The 16808-nt window shown below is 46.6% G+C and overlaps 2 protein-coding genes across 5 annotated transcripts in view; one reads left to right on the forward strand and one right to left on the reverse strand.

Moving 5' to 3' along the window:
• clstn1 (calsyntenin 1) overlaps positions 1–13186 on the forward strand; it is a 35008-nt gene extending 21822 nt beyond the window's left edge. For 2 of the 4 annotated variants that reach the window (XM_047040964.1, XM_047040966.1), the window contains 11 exons: positions 203–324; positions 637–799; positions 1639–1689; positions 2875–3032; positions 4318–4466; positions 4618–4856; positions 6164–6334; positions 6475–6620; positions 6993–7128; positions 8740–8924; positions 9496–13186. In XM_047040964.1, coding sequence (XP_046896920.1) covers positions 203–324; positions 637–799; positions 1639–1689; positions 2875–3032; positions 4318–4466; positions 4618–4856; positions 6164–6334; positions 6475–6620; positions 6993–7128; positions 8740–8924; positions 9496–9690 — 1715 coding nt within the window. In that variant the 3' untranslated portion in view covers positions 9691–13186. The remainder of the gene's footprint in view (positions 1–202; positions 325–636; positions 800–1638; positions 1690–2874; positions 3033–4317; positions 4467–4617; positions 4857–6163; positions 6335–6474; positions 6621–6992; positions 7129–8739; positions 8925–9495) is intronic. The other 2 variants (XM_047040967.1, XM_047040968.1) reach the window with 1 other exon arrangement.
• Positions 13187–13433: 247 nt separating this feature from the next.
• On the reverse strand, positions 13434–16796 carry lzic (leucine zipper and CTNNBIP1 domain containing). The gene is made up of 7 exons (XM_047040971.1): positions 16561–16796; positions 16093–16201; positions 15804–15939; positions 15501–15599; positions 15251–15346; positions 14450–14531; positions 13434–14159 (listed from the first exon to the last, which is right to left on the reverse strand). Exons 2-7 carry the CDS (start codon positions 16191–16193, stop codon positions 14113–14115), a joined length of 561 nt encoding a protein of 186 aa, XP_046896927.1. The 5' UTR covers positions 16194–16201; positions 16561–16796; the 3' UTR covers positions 13434–14112.
• Positions 16797–16808: the final 12 nt, after the last annotated feature.

Consider the following 16808-nt stretch of genomic DNA (forward strand, 5'->3'; position numbering starts at 1 on the left):
GGTTCTCTTTATACAGACTAGCATGAGTAGAATGTGTTAGATGAGGACATTGAAAAAGTGTGATGGGATATCTTGTCTTAAGACACAATATAAGTTGCATGACCACTTTTCAGACAGGGGTTAACACTGATCTTCATCTCCTCCTCATACTTTCCCCCCTGCCCTCCCCCCCTCCCCTCCTCCCCCTCTCCTCCCCCTACAGAGATGAACAGGCACCACTACTCTCTCTACGTGCACAACTGCCGCCTCATCCTGCTCCTCCGCCAAGACCCCACCGAGTCTGAGAACTACAAACCAGCCGAGTTCCACTGGAAACTGGACCAGGTCAGTCACCTTTGACCCCTCGCCCAAGAATGAGAGTGAAGGATGATGAAAGTGCAATGCATGAAGTGGAATGTGGCGCCAATTGTTTCTCTCTCTTTCTGACCCTTTGTCTTTTTGTTTGTTTGCTTTTTTTCCCCCCTCTCTCTCTCTCTCTCTCTCTCTCTCTCTCTCTCTCTCTCTCTCTCTCTCTCTCTCTCTCTCTCTCTGTCTCTCTGTGTGTCTCTGTCTCTCTGTCTCTCTCTCTCTCTCTCTCTCTCTCTCTCTCTCTCTCTCTCTATGTCTCTCTCTGTCTATGTCTCTCCCTCTCTCCAGGTGTGTGATAAAGAGTGGCATCACTACGTTCTCAACGTGGACTTCCCCTCAGTGTCTCTGTTTGTGGACGGCACCACCTTCGAGCCCTTCCTTGTGACGGAGGACTACCCCCTGCACTCCTCCAAGCTCAGCACCCAGCTCACCGTCGGGGCGTGCTGGCAAGGTACCCTCACCCTGCCTTACCCTGCCTCACTTAGCCTCACCCTGCCTCACTCAGCAGTGCTGTTGTTGCTCTGCCCAGTAGAACTGGTTAAACTCCGTCCTCAGTATAAACACCGCCCACCAGCACCGTCGAGCTTTTCGGCAAGGTCGTATCTGGTGAAAGCGGTGTTCCCAAAGGTTGGTGGTCGCGTTGTGCGTCAGAGTTCATACCCCAGAACGGGGAAGACCGGGAGGAAGTGACACGGACGAGCAACACCACCACGCCTGTTCCACTGGACAGGGACAGTAAAGCAGTACAGAGCACTGCTGTGCTCCCATGTTTAAATCCCAGCTGAACAATCCTAGCTTTGTGGAATTCTTCGGTGGCATTGTTCAGTTATAACTACATGCTACCACGAAGGCTTCCATAACAGATGTACATTTCCCTAAAAATGTCACTTCAAATGCTGTGTGTTCATATCTAGACAAACATGTGTCTGTAGTTGTATCAGTTCTTGTTGACCAATGGCAGCAGTGCATGTGTTAACAGGAAGTCTTTATTCCAGATGGACCTCTTTCTTGTAGCTCCTCTAGGATACTGCACTATGACCTCATGTGTAGCATCATACACACACCAACACACACCAACACACGCACACACACACAATGACCCTCTCACACACAACTACACACACCCCTACACATACCTGCGCACATTCTCACCCTTTCACACACACCTATACACATCCTTACCATCTCACACACACACACCTACACACACCTACACACACCCACACACACCTCTCCCCCCGGTCCTCAACCCTGTGTGTGTTTCCCTGCTCTCTTGTCTCACCCCTGCAGACTTCTCAGGCCATGACAACAGCTCTGACGCCAGCCCTGAGCCCCCAGCAGGTCTCCTCTCTCTCCTAAACCATGTGCACTTGTCCACGATCTCCATCTTGTTGTGAAACTCACTCGACGAATCCTCACCTAGTCCTCATTTTGACTGGAATGACCTCGCCGTTCTAGCTGGGCCCTAGGGGCTGTGTGGTGTCCCGACTGTACAGCATGAACCCTGCTGGATGTGATCGCTGGTCCTTCCAGCTTCCATGGCCTGCTTCATTCCCCCCCCCTCCCGCCTCCTCATCCTCCCCTTTCATTTTTCCAGTTCTTTCTTTCCTTCGTACGACTGCAGTTTGTTCCTCTGCAGCATTTCCCTCATTTAGCTCAAGGACAGTGTTTCTCTTACGCCCAGACAGACCCAGACAGGAATAGAAATAAAAATAGAATCCCTGAGCCCGTCTATTCAGGCTGGGCCCATGGTACAGTATCTGTTGAGTGTCAAGTATCAGAGGTGACCTTGTCGGAGTCAGAGGGCCGTGGTCCCCAGGATCAGATGATCAATCTGCTGTTCCTGCTGCTGCTGTGTGCGAGACAGGGACAGGGAGAGGCAGGGACGACCTTGAGATGCAGGGTTGCCAGGTTTGCTAAAGGGCAGGAGGCGTGACGCAGAACGGACGCAGTCGTGGTCCTCATCATCATGCGCTGAGGGACACGGCCGCGTCAGACCACGAGCTCACCTCCTCCTCCTCCAATCCCAGAGCTGCTAACGCTCTGCCACCGCATTGAAATGTCAAGGATTACAGCTCGTTAGCGCAGTCATATATTTGGTCCCATTTTAAAGATCCAAAGGCCTTTTTAAATGACATATTCATGAAATACTCATTCTTTCATCCTAATGAATATTCATCCGCATGGGCTGCCCTTCAGTTGTTTGACTACATGTTTTTTTTTGTGCTTGGTTTGCATCTTCAGTTCGTTCTCAGTAACTCTGTGTCCATCCGTGTTTGAGAAGGCACATGTGTGGGGGTGGAGGCCTTTCTAAGTGTCTCCATCTCCCCGGCTTGCCAGCCTTGTAAGGTCACATGGTACTAGGTCACATGGTACTAACCTGCATGAGCTCCTGCCACGCGATCTGTGTTCGTCGAGGCGGCATGCTTGAATCCCCTGCCCTGAAAAGGTCAAGCTGTACCAGAGCTGTTAGCCTGACTGACTTACTGTGTGTGTGTGTGTGTGTGTGTGTGTGCGTATCCCCAGGTGGCAGTGCTCGTATGTCTCAGTTCTTCCGGGGGAACCTGGCCGGTCTGATGATCCGCTCTGGGAAGCTGGAGAACAAGAAGGTGATCGACTGCCTGTACACCTGTAAGGAGGGGCTGGACGTGCAGCTACCAGAGGAGGTGGCCTCAGCAGTCAAGGTCAGAACCAACATGTACAATGTATAGAAACATGTGTGTATAACATATATAGCCACATACAAAAAAAGCTGGTTTTAGCTCAGTGGTGAAGCATTTGACTGTCGATTGCTTTGGATAAGATATATACTATATCTAGCTCTACAGTGCACATTACATTGTATTCATTTAGCAGATGTTTTCATGCAAACACAACGTACCTGTGAGTCAGTCAGGCTTCTCCCCTGGTCACTCCGCCCCCTCCCTCACTGGCTCCTCCTCTCCCCTGGTCACTCCGCCCCCTCCCTCACTGGCTCCTCCTCTCCCCTGGTCACCTGGACTCCGCCCCCTCCCTCACTGGCTCCTCCTCTCCCCCGGTCCCTCCGCCCCCTCCCTCACTGGCTCCTCCTCTCCTCCGGTCACCTGGACTCCGCCCCCTCCCTCACTGGCTCCTCCTCTCCCCTGGTCACCTGGACTCCGCCCCCTCCCTCACTGGCTCCTCCTCTCCCCCGGTCACCTGGACTCCGCCCCCTCCCTCACTGGCTCCTCCTCTCCCCCGGTCACCTGGACTCCGCCCCCTCCCTCACTGGCTCCTCCTCTCCTCCAGTCACCTGGACTCCGCCCCCTCCCTCACTGGCTCCTCCTCTCCTCCGGTCACCTGGACTCCGCCCCCTCCCTCACTGGCTCCTCCTCTCCCCTGGTCACCTGGACTCCGCCCCCTCCCTCACTGGCTCCTCCTCTCCCCCGGTCACCTGGACTCCGCCCCCTCCCTCACTGGCTCCTCCTCTCCTCCGGTCACCTGAACTCCGCCCCCTCCCTCACTGGCTCATCCTCTCCCCCGGTCACCTGGACTCCGCCCCCTCCCTCACTGGCTCCTCCTCTCCCCCGGTCACCTGGACTCCGCCCCCTCCCTCACTGACTCCTCCTCTCCCCCGGTCACCTGGACTCCGCCCCCTCCCTCACTGGCTCCTCCTCTCCTCCGGTCACCTGGACTCTGCCCCCTCCCTCACTGGCTCCTCCTCTCCCCTGGTCACCTGGACTCCGCCCCCTCCCTCACTGGCTCCTCCTCTCCCCTGGTCACCTGGACTCCGCCCCCTCCCTCACTGGCTCCTCCTCTCCCCCGGTCACCTAGACTCCGCCCCCTCCCTCACTGGCTCCTCCTCTCCCCCGGTCACTCCGCCCCCTCCCTCACTGGCTCCTCCTCTCCCCCGGTCACCTGGACTCCGCCCCCTCCCTCACTGGCTCCTCCTCTCCCCCGGTCACCTGGACTCCGCCCCCTCCCTCACTGGCTCCTCCTCTCCCCCGCCAGGTGGAGTTCAACCCCAACCAGTCTTCCCTGACCGTGGAGGGAGACGACATCGAGGCCTTCGACAAGGTCATGCAGCACGTGTCCTACCTGAACTCCAGACAGTTCCCCACCCCGGGAATCAGACACCTCCGCATCTCCACCACCGTCAAGTAAGTCTTGGTGTCCCTGGAGCTCACTGGATCAGTCTGTGGACTGTGTAGAACCAGTGAACATATTGCTAAGATTGTATTCTAACCTGGATGATTGTTTTCTGAACTTTATGGACTGTATTCTGACCTGGCCTGTTGTCTTCTCCTGCAGGTGCTTCAACGAGGAGACATGCATCTCAGTGCCAGAGGTGGAGGGATACGTCATGGTGCTGCAGCCCGAGGAGCCGAAGATCAGCCTGAGCGGCATTGATCACTTCGCCCGCGGCGCCGCTGAGTTTGAGAGCCCCGAGGGGGTGACGCTGTTCCCAGAGCTGCGCATTGTCAGCACCATCACCCGCGAGGTGGAGGCCGAGGCCGAGACCACTGAGGGGCCTGAGGACGACCCCACCGGTATGGGAATGGACTTAACTCTGTTAACTTTAGACTTAACTCAGTTAACTTTAGACTTAACTCAGTTAACTTTAGACTTAACTCGGTTAACTTTAGACTTAACTCAGTTAACTTTAGACTTAACTCGGTCAACTTTAGACTTGACTCAGATAACTTTAGCCTTAACTTAGTTAACTTAAGACTTAAATTTAGATTTAAGATTAAGATACACCTGCATCTCTCCCCTCCCCCCCCAAAAAAAATAGTTAGATATTTATATTGTTCTAATATTGATTACATTAAATTGAATTATTTATTGAATGCAGTCCAACATTCCCTGTCACGGTAGAGAGTGTGATGGGACAAGATGTTTAGTAAACATCTAACATGTTAGGAGGATCTTCCTTCCAGCCTGCTGCCGTGTGGCTGTCCCAGCAGCAGTCCATAAGCCCTCCAGTTTAACAGGATAAACCCTGGTGCTCTACAGGCCTGGCCGGCGGCGGCATGTCTCTGTGTGTTTATGTCGGGTGCCGTTGGCTCCTGTCCTGCTATCTGAGTCCAGAGGCAGAGAGATGGAGGTTTACTGTATCTAAGTACACTGGTGGATTCACGGCCTCACCTGAGCTGCGTTTCCATGGCACGGGTTGCTACGGAGATGGGTACTCTCTGTTGATCCGGTCGCTGGAGGAGCCTCCATAGGTAGAGAGGGGGAGAGGGAGAGGGAGAGGGAGGGAGGGGGGGAGAGAGAGAGAGAGAGGGAGAGAGAGAGGGAGGGAGAGGGAGAGGGAGGGAATTGGAGAGGGAGGGAGGGATTGGAGAGGGATGGAGGGAAAGAGGGTGTCTACTGGTACTTGTGGGAGTGGGCACTTGACCAGCTAGGCCATCTGTTAAGGCTGAGAGAGAGAGGAAGGAGGAGGGGTGGGCTCAGGAGGGAGGGAGGGAGGGAGGAGCAGGGGGTGGGCTCAAAAAAGAGAGGAAGGGAGAGAGAGAGGACTAGAGCAGGGGTGAGACAGAAATGAAAAGACGAGGGGAGAGTAATAAGCAAGGTGGATTGATGGACGGATCGAGAGAATGAGCAGTGGAGAGACCAAGGGCTCACGTGAACAGATCACATGACACTCGAGGGATTTGAGATATGGCAGTTACAGTCAAATAAAATATGTTCTCAATCACATGACCAGTTAAACAGTGAGTTAGGCCATCACTGAGCAGATCTTATATTTTACACTGCTGGGCATCCATTCGATCAAAATGGCCGATTATACTAGAACAGCCTTTTCTGTGTCCTCTATCAGCTGTGTCACCATCTTTCCCGTCACCCCCTGCAGTCCAGGAGACGGTGGTGTCAGAAGAGATCATGCACAACCTGGACACGTGCGAGGTGTCGGCGCAGGGAGACGAGCTGGACAACGAGCACGAGAGCCTGGACGTGGACCTGGGGCAGGTCCAGCAGCGCGGCCTGGAGATGACCTCCTCCAACCTGGGTCTAGTCATCACAGGTTGGTCCTGCCTAGCTAAGCTATGTTATGCTAACTTTCGAAACTTGTTAATCGTTTTTCAACCTCTGAAACCCGTCTCACCTCAGTAAATACAATAATTGTACGTTTTTTAAATCTGTTTGTTTGTTTGTCTCCCTCAGGTGTCAACACCATGGCTAACTACGAGCAGGTGCTGCATCTGATCCGCTACAAGAACTGGCACACGGAGGCTCTGTTTGATAGGAAGTTCAAGCTGGTCTGCTCCGAGCTCAACGGACGCTACATCAGCAACGAGTTCAAGGTGGAGGTACGACGGAGCGCTCTCGAACCTCTTAAACTGGGCGGAGCTTCTCTCTGATGTCACGCAGAGAGGGAGGGGTGGGCGGAGCTTCTCTCTGATGTCACGCAGAGAGGGAGGGGTGGGCGGAGCTTCTCTCTGATGTTTCACAGAGAGTGAGAGGTGGGCGGGTCACACATTGGCACTTGTTTTCCCGGATTAATCATGGATTAAGCCTAGTCCTAGACAAAAAATAAAAATATATGTAGATCTTTATTGAATTGTTCTCTTACTTTAGGACTAGGCTTGATCCATGTCTGGGAAACTAGGCCGTCATGTATGTAAAACTAGGATGTTACTTTACTGCTATGTTTCTTTTGTCTGTTTCCCTCTTCCCCTCAGGTGAACGTGATCCACACAGCCAACCCCATGGACCACGCCAACAACGCCATGGTGCAGCCCCAGTTCATCAACCCTGTCCACCACTCCTCTGTGGATCTGTCTGGGCACAACCTGGTCAACGCCCACCACGCCTCCGGTACGCCCCCCCATCACCACCCCCCACACCACCCCACACAGACAGAATGCACACACACACACCAGAATCAGAATCAGAATGGGATTTATTCGCCATGAAAGTTTGCACAGACAAGGAATTTACTTTGGCAGGAAGGTGCATACAATAAACATATAGGAACCTAAAATTTACAATTTCATTTGAAACTATGCACATACACACAGGCGCACGCACACAAAACACACACTAATATTAAACCAGGCACACAGACTATATACATGCACACTTACATTCATACAATGTTGAAAGGGGTAATTCTCCAATTTAGAAAAGATTAGCATTGTTAATCTTTTATTATACACCTACATTGAACCATCACAGGCAACCATTCTCCACATATAATATCTTGACGTACAGTATTTTACTAATCCCTCTTTATTATTAAAACAAACCCCATAATCAAACAACTAATCTTCTTAATTTTTTGGATCTGAAGAAAAATTCTACAATTCTTCTTGTTCGGCAAGCTGTAGATTAAAGTCAGTGAGCCAAAGTAGGACAGCATGAGCTGTGTTTGTTTGTCTGGTTCATAACGGTGCGAGTTCAGGGATTACACCACGAGGCTGTCTACGACATCTGGACCACCAGCTCTCTCAACACAGCCCCTAGTCCAGCATCGCTAATCTGCTGGGTTGACAAGCTTACTAAGCCATCTACAGTACAGGGCTTGGCTTGTACACACACACACACACACACACTAATAGGAGACAGACTAAGTGGAGCAGGTTGATAGAGGACACAGACAGTCTATTTAAAGAAGGATGCTGAACACATCGATAGGCTGTGCTCGGATCCAGAAAATTTAAAAACACGCCACTGGTGGAATATTCCAGAAAAAACGGATGAATGCAACATAGCAAGTTTGCAAGAACTAGTGTCCAGTCTGAATGTTTAAGTTTTTGGACGACTTCCTCACGATTCCTCATTCCAACTTTGTGGGAATGAGGAATTAAACAAAACCAAAAAAGATGTGGTCTCATGAATACCTCCTACTCGTGGAGTCAGTCTGCTACCTGGGTTCACTGACCCAGTTCTGAACACAAGTTATACAAGGGAGCAGGACTTCTGAGGCTTAGTTGAGTTTAATACTTCGACAAGGAAGGAAACATCTCCAAGTCTGAGCTGGCTTTCAGACCTACTTATGAATGAGAGGAGACCTAGTTAGCTTTGAATATCACACTCTACCAAGGGTCTCCTCTGAAGGAAATGAACTGGGGTTGCATCATGCTTTTTTATAAATAATGTGTATTCTCAAGCAGGGCCACTAGATATTGGGCATTAGCAGGAAGTCCTCTTTTCCTCTGCTTGCAATCAGTCAAGGTCACAGACAATATCCAGCAAACAGTTATTAACTCATGAAGCTGAGAACTGGTCACACAGTTCTTTCTCACCAATGACAAAATATCAACACGTTCATGTCAGATTACAACATGCATCTAATAAACAAGAGTTCTAGTCACAGCGTGCATCATCGTCAGCCTTTGGAAAAGTATTAAATTAGCAAAAGTTTGTTGTCTGCTGTCTTTCTGGCTAACACTGTGTGTGTGTGTGTGTGTGCGTGCGTGTCCTCAGTGGTCCCCAGCGCTGCCACCGTGGTCATCGTGGTGTGTGTGAGCTTCCTGGTCTTCATGATCCTCCTGGGGGTGTTCCGCATCCGCGCCGCTCACCAGCGCACCATGGGCGACCAAGAGAACGGCAAGGAGAACGAGATGGACTGGGACGACTCTGCTCTCACCATCACAGTCAACCCCATGGAGGTAAATGTCCAACGTCTGGGGCCTCCAACTAACACCAGATGTTTAGCGGCGTCCTAACTCCACATGTCTTATTGGCTGTCGTGAGGTGTTACGAACTGGACAAGCTGATTGGTTGTTCAGACAGGGAAGGGGTGAACCCAGGCTGACTGAACAGGCTCTTGAATATTGTGTTCTGTCCCTAAGGTCATGATCAAATGTATCAAACATGACACCAATCCTCAGACACTTACCTGACCTGACGTTGGGACTATATGCCCTTTTCTGTCACTCACACTTTTCTCTATATCTCTCTCTTTATATCTCTCTCTGTCGCTCGTTCTTTCCCTCTCTCTCTTTCTCTCTGCCTGTCTCTCTCTCTGCCTGTCTCTCTCTCTGCCTGTCTCTCCCTCTCTGCCTGTCTCTCTCTGCCTGTCTCTCTCTCTCCGCCTGTCTCACTCTCTCCGCCTGTCTCACTCTCTCTGCCTGTCTCTCTCTGCCTGTCTCTCTCTGCCTGTCTCTCTCTCTGCCTGTCTCTTTCTCTCCTTGTCTCTCTCTTTGCCTGTCTCTCTCTCTGTCTCTCTCTCTCTGGTAGACTTACGAGGACCAGCACAGCAGCGAGGAGGAGGAGGAAGAGGAGGAGGAGAGCGAGGATGGCGAGGAGGAAGATGACATCACCAGCGCTGAGTCGGAGAGCAGTGAAGATGAGGAGGGTGCAGAGCCAGAGGACCAGCAGGGGGCCAGCAGACAGCAGCAGCTGGAGTGGGATGACTCCACACTCACCTACTAGGACACACACACACCTACTAGGACACACACACACACACCTACTAGGACACACACACACACACCTACTACGAAACAAACACACTCCTTCACACACATGCTCCTTCACACACGCACACACGCACCCTCCACACACATGGTTCTTCACACACACACACACACACTCACACCCTCCACACACGCTTGCATTCACAGCCCACATATGACTCACCTACACCAAATCCGCTCTCTCACTATGCCCTAACACAGCAGATCACACTCTTACCAATGTCTTTCCAAGGAGCCATGATGTACAAAAAAGAAAAGAAAAAACATAAATCTATGAATATGGTCAAGATTTTCCTGTTGTCAGCTTAGTGATGGTACACAGTGTAGTATAAAACGCACCAGACTGGGTCACAGACTTTTACTGTCTTACTTTTTATTTATTCTGTTTTATTCCCGGGAAAACTTAGCTTATGTTTGCATTTCTTTTGAACTTTGTGAGGATTCAACCTTGCCCTTTGTTGTCTTCTAAGATGTGAGGCTTTCAAACGGAGATGGCTTTTTAATTGTTTACTTCTTGCACATCGGTTCTAGGTTTGTTTACTGCCACAAGGAGAGAAGCTTTGACTTGGGGTTTTCTTTGTGTGCTTGAGTTGCAGTTTGGAGGGTGGAACGAAACGATGCTTCAAAAACGTATACACATCTAGTTTATTTTTTTCTCCTTTAGTGCATGAGGATATTTGGGAAAAAAAGTCTTATCTGTAGAGGAATAAATTGCTTTTTAAGATTTTGTAAATATACAGAAACCATGTAATTAGTCAATGTGATTAGTTATGGCCTAAACAAAAGGGTCCAATATCTAAAATGGCGCCGTACGTAATGTAGAATATTTGTGTCACAAAAGCTTATAGCATGTTGCAAAATGTGGTTCTGCTCCACCGTCATGCTTGTACAGAGTGTCTGCTTCCAGAAGAGAACCCCAGGACTGCACACCCATGGTTGTAAGTGCTGTCCGTTTTCTTCTCTCTGTCTCACAAGAAGAAAGTTGTTTGTTTTTTGAAGCAGGACTGGGTGATGATTTTGATTTACACATGCTTGGCTTGGCTTGCACAGGTGGCAATGCTGTACTCAAGACGTCAATATGTTTCATTCCCTATATAGTTGTACAGATTGATGGGGTTATTTTTTATTTTTTTCTTCAGAGGAATCACAGAGCGTCACAGTCAGACTGCTGAACATTGATTTGTTTATTTTTTTGTTTTTAAAGGTACTAGGAGCAGGCAAGATGGTGCTCTAGACCAATCTCTCAGTATCGGTACTAATATTTCTTCTAACTCATTCAAATCAGTAAATATGATATTTCGTCGGTAGCTTCTTCCATATTTCAATCTTGCTGTGGCGTTTGTAATTTGAATCTGACAGTTCTACAGAAAGAGAGATGATGTGTGGATTGTTAGCAGCAGTTTGTTGTTGTGTTAACTGACGTTCTTTGGGAGAATCGTGAAATGCAGGAGTTTCATTGCTTCATTGCAAAAAAATATTTTTAAAGGACTTTTTTTTCATGGTGTGACAATTGAACCTGAAATAATATATTAGATGTATTTTTAAAGGGGTGTCTCATCAGTCCAGTCGCTCTCTTACTGTCAATTTTACCTGTGTTTGAATTAGAGGAATAATCTTAAATCAAATTAACGTTGAATCGGTACAGGAAGTGGCTGGAGCTATGATGGGAAAACCTTTTGAAAATGCATCTTTTTCCGTTCCTGTTTTAAATGAAATATTTTTTTGCAGTAGACCACTAGATTTTATTGTACATTTGGAACTGTACTGTAGAGTTGTTCTAAGATATTTGTTTACATTTGGTAAACTTGTTTTCCTTCTGATATTAGTATAAAACTTATACAATTAATTGGAAAGATGTGTCAGATGTTAACCTTTAGTTTCAGAACAGCTGTTGTTTATCACTGTTGTATAGCTTTTCAATCCCATACAGTAGAGGACTTCAACCCCTCAAACAGTCATTCCTCTAATACATTCAGTATCCAAGTTAAATATGTATGTCCTGCACTCACATTATGGGGTGGGAGGGGGAATTTCAATCAGTCAATAAGAATGAGACAGTTGGACCTAACGCTGGGAAATGATGGTTTGATTGATAGGTTGTCTGTAAGATATCTTATATTTTGCATGTTCATCTATTTTTAAAGGCCAAAATCAGATGGCTTGTTATAACAGAAATATTGACATTTTGCAAGTTCCACAAAAGGTCCTTATTATTAGAGACAGCACCAAGGTCATATTCGAGAGGTTTTCTTTGAGCAAACCACAAGTCGCTCTGTGTCAGTTCGGTTAGGATTATTTGGTTATTTTTTTGGGTCAACGGTGGAAACGAGGTGAACAGTCTCCCCTTCATGACGACTTGGGCCCGTTGAGGGCTCCAGGTTTGAGCCAGCCCAGTTGGGAGTGCCTTTGCCAATCACAGCACATTAACAAACACAACTAACAAACGAAACAAACACAACTAACACTCATCCATGCTGTTTGAGTTGTGGCCACTTTGTTTTTTTTTCTTTTTGTAATTTAATTCTAGGTTTCTTACAAAGCTGGGGATGTGATTTTATTTTGTTGTAACAATAGTCCACTGCTAGTTTTATTAAAAAGTGAACGTTTTACATAGGTGTCATGTGTCCATGTTGATGTGTAGAAAATGTAGATCCATATTGTATCTTCTATAGATATTGTACTAAATCATATTGACAAAATCCACTTCTAAAAATGTGTACATTATTCAAATGCTCTAGGCAGCATATGTGGGTATAAATTGACCTATTTGTGTAAAGTGGAAGGTAATTTTGAACCGTGTACTATTGCCTGGATCGCTGAAGTTTAAAGCAGCATGAAATTCACCAAAACCTGAGTATAATCCTAATCCCCGCAGATTTCTCACAGTTCATTGTCACAGGTCATTGTCAAATCAGTTTTATCTCCTCATTTCACCCCCCCTCCTCCCCTTTTACAAAAAAAATAAGGTAAAAGTACAAAGCAAATGCTATTAAATGGAAACGATCTAAATCTGAGTTGTAATTCTGACACTTATGTTCTGGATAAAATATTCTCCCTCGGACAGCGTCCTCTGAATCAAATTGAATGTCACTGCCCTGTAAATTGTGGATCTGAAATGCCCATCGGTGACACAAGGGACTTGTCCTTTTGTATGAATCATTTCAACAGAGGGCGGTCCGTGTTTCAAGGTGAGGTTGAGGGACGCGGGTACAGGAGACGACACACTGCATACTACTGAGTCTCTGAATGTCCACACCACTCAAAACTTGTTTTTTTTCTCTCTTTGCTCTCATAAGGAATAGGTGATTTCAGAACTGTTGAACGATTCCTTTGTGCTTGTTGGGGTTGCTTTCACTTTTCTACCGATTGACAGGCGAATTGTAGTGAAGGTGACGCTCGCTCATTAAACAAAATAAAGGACAAAGAGATGGGTACAAATGTTGTCTTGCTTTCTTTCCCTCGTTTTGCATGTTTGTTCCAAAAGTTAACATCTGTACGATTTGTGACTACAGTTGAGTTGTACTGGACTGCCTGTACAGGGTTTGTAGGAGAATTAGGATATGGTTAGTATTCCAGGAATGTGGGATGTGTACTACAGCACCCCCTGGTGGTAGATGAAGGGAGTAACATTCCATTGGAGATCTAATGATCTTAACTCTGATATTGCTATTGTAAGAGATTTTGACAACAAAACAATTGTGAGCTTTGTCAATTTATATCAGGAATACAAAAAACCATAGGAAGCTCAGACATAAATACCACTCACGATCAAATACATATTTCATTTGTAGTGAAAACATTACAAATATTCATTTACAGACGTTAAGCAAAACACACAAGGCATCTAAAAGGCTAACATTTACACTGTAAACAATTCAAACGGTAAATATGTTTTTAGGTGATTTAAGATGGTATCAGAAGCACAAGAGACATGTTAAGATTCAAATTCAATATTTTAAATCCACAATTGCATATTTGACAGTGCAGTGGTTCATTTAAAACTGTTTGACTAGTCAGCAGCTGCAACCATAAACACACAACAGAATAAAACACCAGCATAAATTCAAACCTTAAAAATCGGTTCAGGAACGACACAGTGTCTCAGGAACAGAAGCAACACACTCAACACATCGTCATACTGAATTATAGTACCTAATGATGTTTACAATCTCCTGGATAAGGCATAAAAATATACAAAGTTAAATAAATAAAAATGTTAATGTTGCACGTTATAAGTTAATCCTTACAAAAACTGGTTCCAAAGTTAATGATAAAATGGCACTCTGCTTGCTTGTTATAGGGAGCCGAAATCGTGACTTGATTTACACAAGTCAAGTGGACGTAAAGTGGACATGCAATCAAATACTGCTGCTTATTTTCACTTGACACCAGAGCTGGCCAAAGCCAGAATTTTGTCTTCTGATCCTGCAATGAGAGGCAACTCAGGTTAGTGATGTGAAGTTCAGTATCAGGAGGATATAAATAAATAGTAAAACAGTCGTAAAATAGTCTCAGAACAAAAGAGAGAATAAATTAATGAATGTGGATTGATCCCAAAAGGTAATCTGCATTAACTCAAGTAGACATATCAATAACAAAAGCAGGTAGAAACCAAGTACGCATCCTAAATAAGTGCTGCAATCACACAATACATCTTATACATACAAAATAAGTCATCTGTAAATAAGAATAAGGATCGGACACAATCTCCCTACCTAGACATGTCGTGACTTTCTCAAACTGGCTTAGAGTAGCGCTGGCGTTTTCAGACAGGAAACCCTCTTCTTCTGCGGTCAGCTGCAGGATGAACCAAACAGGAAGTCATCATTAGTCAGAAAGGAGGAATAATCTAAACCGACCGTGACAGACGAACCATAACAGCTATGAGTTGGAACAATACGGTTGATATGAGGATAGGAATAACATGTTACAGCAGCTCTCTCACTGGTTCCGATGGAGCTTTCAACACTTCGGAGTGAGCTAGCAATCAGCATCCGACACTCAACAAGTTTACTTGGCAGTTAGGCTACATTAGACCTGAGTTCAAGACTGACGAATGTCCACAGATAGTGTGTACGGTCTGCTACATTTACATCACATTTACATTTATACATTTAGCAGACGCTTTTATCCAAAGCGAGCTCCAAGAGAGAGCTTTACAAAAGAGCATAGGTCACTGATCATAACAACGAGGTAGTCCCAAACATTGCAAGCAGCCAAAACATGAAGCATACATTGTGAAAAAACTAAACAAGTGCCAAAAGGAAAGACCCATAAGAGCATGCAGTTATACAAGTTACAAATTAAAACAACATGAACCACAAAACGTGCAGGACTGTACCTGTAGAAGAACAAATCAACAGTAAAATATTTCACAGTAAGTACAAGACTTAACTTCGTTATAACTAACCTACAAGAGCAACAAGTCACTCAATAAGAGTCATTGTGATCCTGGAGGAAACTAACATCAGGTCCAGCCAAGCATTCCTAAGTGTCTGCTGAGAGATGCCTCTTACCTTCTCTCCCAGTTTCCTCAAGGCAGTGAGGATCTCCACCTTCTGCTGAGTGTACACATCTCGCGGAAGCTTTCCCACCATCACATCGCGGTCCATCTAAAAACAAATCCACACAATCAACGGATTCACCAATGATTTAAGATCAAAGACCCAACTTGTACAGGACAGTTTCTGTGGAAGCTCACATCTTGTCCTCTAGTCTAAACAATTATAAATAATAGACCGATTGTTAACTGCTCTTCAGACAGACCTCTGCCAGCCTTGTTCGTAACTGCCCAGGCTGCTTCTTAGCGAAGAGTCGGATCACCTCAGGAGTTTTGAAGGCTTGGCTGATGGCAGCTTGGATGGCCTGTGGACAATGGAGATACCAGATCAATTATTAACTCCCTCCCTCTCATGATGACAGCCCTATGCAATACGATGTACTCACCCTACATACATAGCACTGCTACAGACAGACTGTCACAAGCAGACGTGTTATCTAGGCGGAAATACAAATAGGTATAGGCTATCTATTTGCATATGAGGCGTTACAGCTGTCCGTGTTCCCTACCAGTTGCATCCCGCTTAGTTCATCCACCAGAGTCATGTTTCCCGTCATAATCTTCTTCAGTGACTCGTTGAACTCGTTTAACTGCTCCAAAGTTTCCTTCTTAGTCTCTTCGTACTCATCCTCATCGAGGTCTTCCCTTGAACAGAGACGACGCCAAACGTTTCCACTTAGTCCGCATTCACTTGACAGTTATTCAAATAAATAAGTTACAAAGTACCAGACCGATACAAAACCAAATAAAAAACAACCAATAGTTTAACGTTAACAGGTAGCAAGCTATCTGTTCTACCTGCACTCTTCCAGGTCTTGCAGCTGTTGCATGAGTCTGTCTAATTGCTCCTCCATGTTTTGTTTAAGTTTCCCCGTTTCGGATTTCCCGCGGGATGCCATGCTTCACTCTGGATGGAAAACGAACCAAAACATGAGCACTTAGGCTAAGGACAGAACAAAAAAAGATTGGAGAAGCTGTCTTGTTATAGAATGACTAACGCGTCAGCTAGTTGGCTAGACAAATTGCTAACTGTACAGCTACTGTAGCGAGTTAGCTATAGCTGGGATGGGCATAGCTGGCAAACTAGGCTTGACTCATGAACGTTTGTTTGACGAACTAATAAGTTTGCCGTGGCTAGACAACTTGGCTAGACAATTTGACACCAGAAAGGTTGAAAATGTCAATTACAATCATAGTAGTAGTATGTTAGCTCATGTAGAACACAGTTTACTAGTAGCTGAAGCAAACCTTAACAGAAAACATCACCTGCGGCCCTGCCTTTTCAGGTCACTTGTCTGGAGTCAGTTGAAATCGATGATCAGTTGATAACCGATGCTTTCTGCATGCTCTTCACAACATATCAAGGAAACAATTAATAATCTAAGTGACAAAGCTTTTGAGTTGTAATGGGGACCTATGATACCGAGGCGTCGGCACTTCAATGTCGCAAATGCTCTCCGCAGAGGTGTGTTTGGGTTTCGGAGCTTGTGTCGAATTACGGTAACCACGTGATG

The sequence above is a fragment of the Hypomesus transpacificus genome, chromosome 18, assembly GCF_021917145.1.
Source record: "Hypomesus transpacificus isolate Combined female chromosome 18, fHypTra1, whole genome shotgun sequence".
Classification (NCBI taxonomy): Eukaryota; Metazoa; Chordata; class Actinopteri; order Osmeriformes; family Osmeridae; genus Hypomesus; species Hypomesus transpacificus.

What these genes read in the sequence shown, in the direction of transcription:
- lzic (XM_047040971.1), bottom strand. Translation starts at nt 16,193, where the DNA reads ATGGCATCCCGCGGGAAATCCGAAACGGGGAAACTTAAACAAAACATG. An exon ending in AACTAAGCGGGATGCAACTG is followed by an intron (nt 15,600 to 15,803) that starts GTAGGGAACACG and finishes CATTGTCCACAG; the next exon opens with GCCATCCAAGCTGCCATCAG. An exon ending in GAAAGTCACGACATGTCTAG is followed by an intron (nt 14,160 to 14,449) that starts GTAGGGAGATTG and finishes CTCTCATTGCAG; the next exon opens with GATCAGAAGACAAAATTCTG.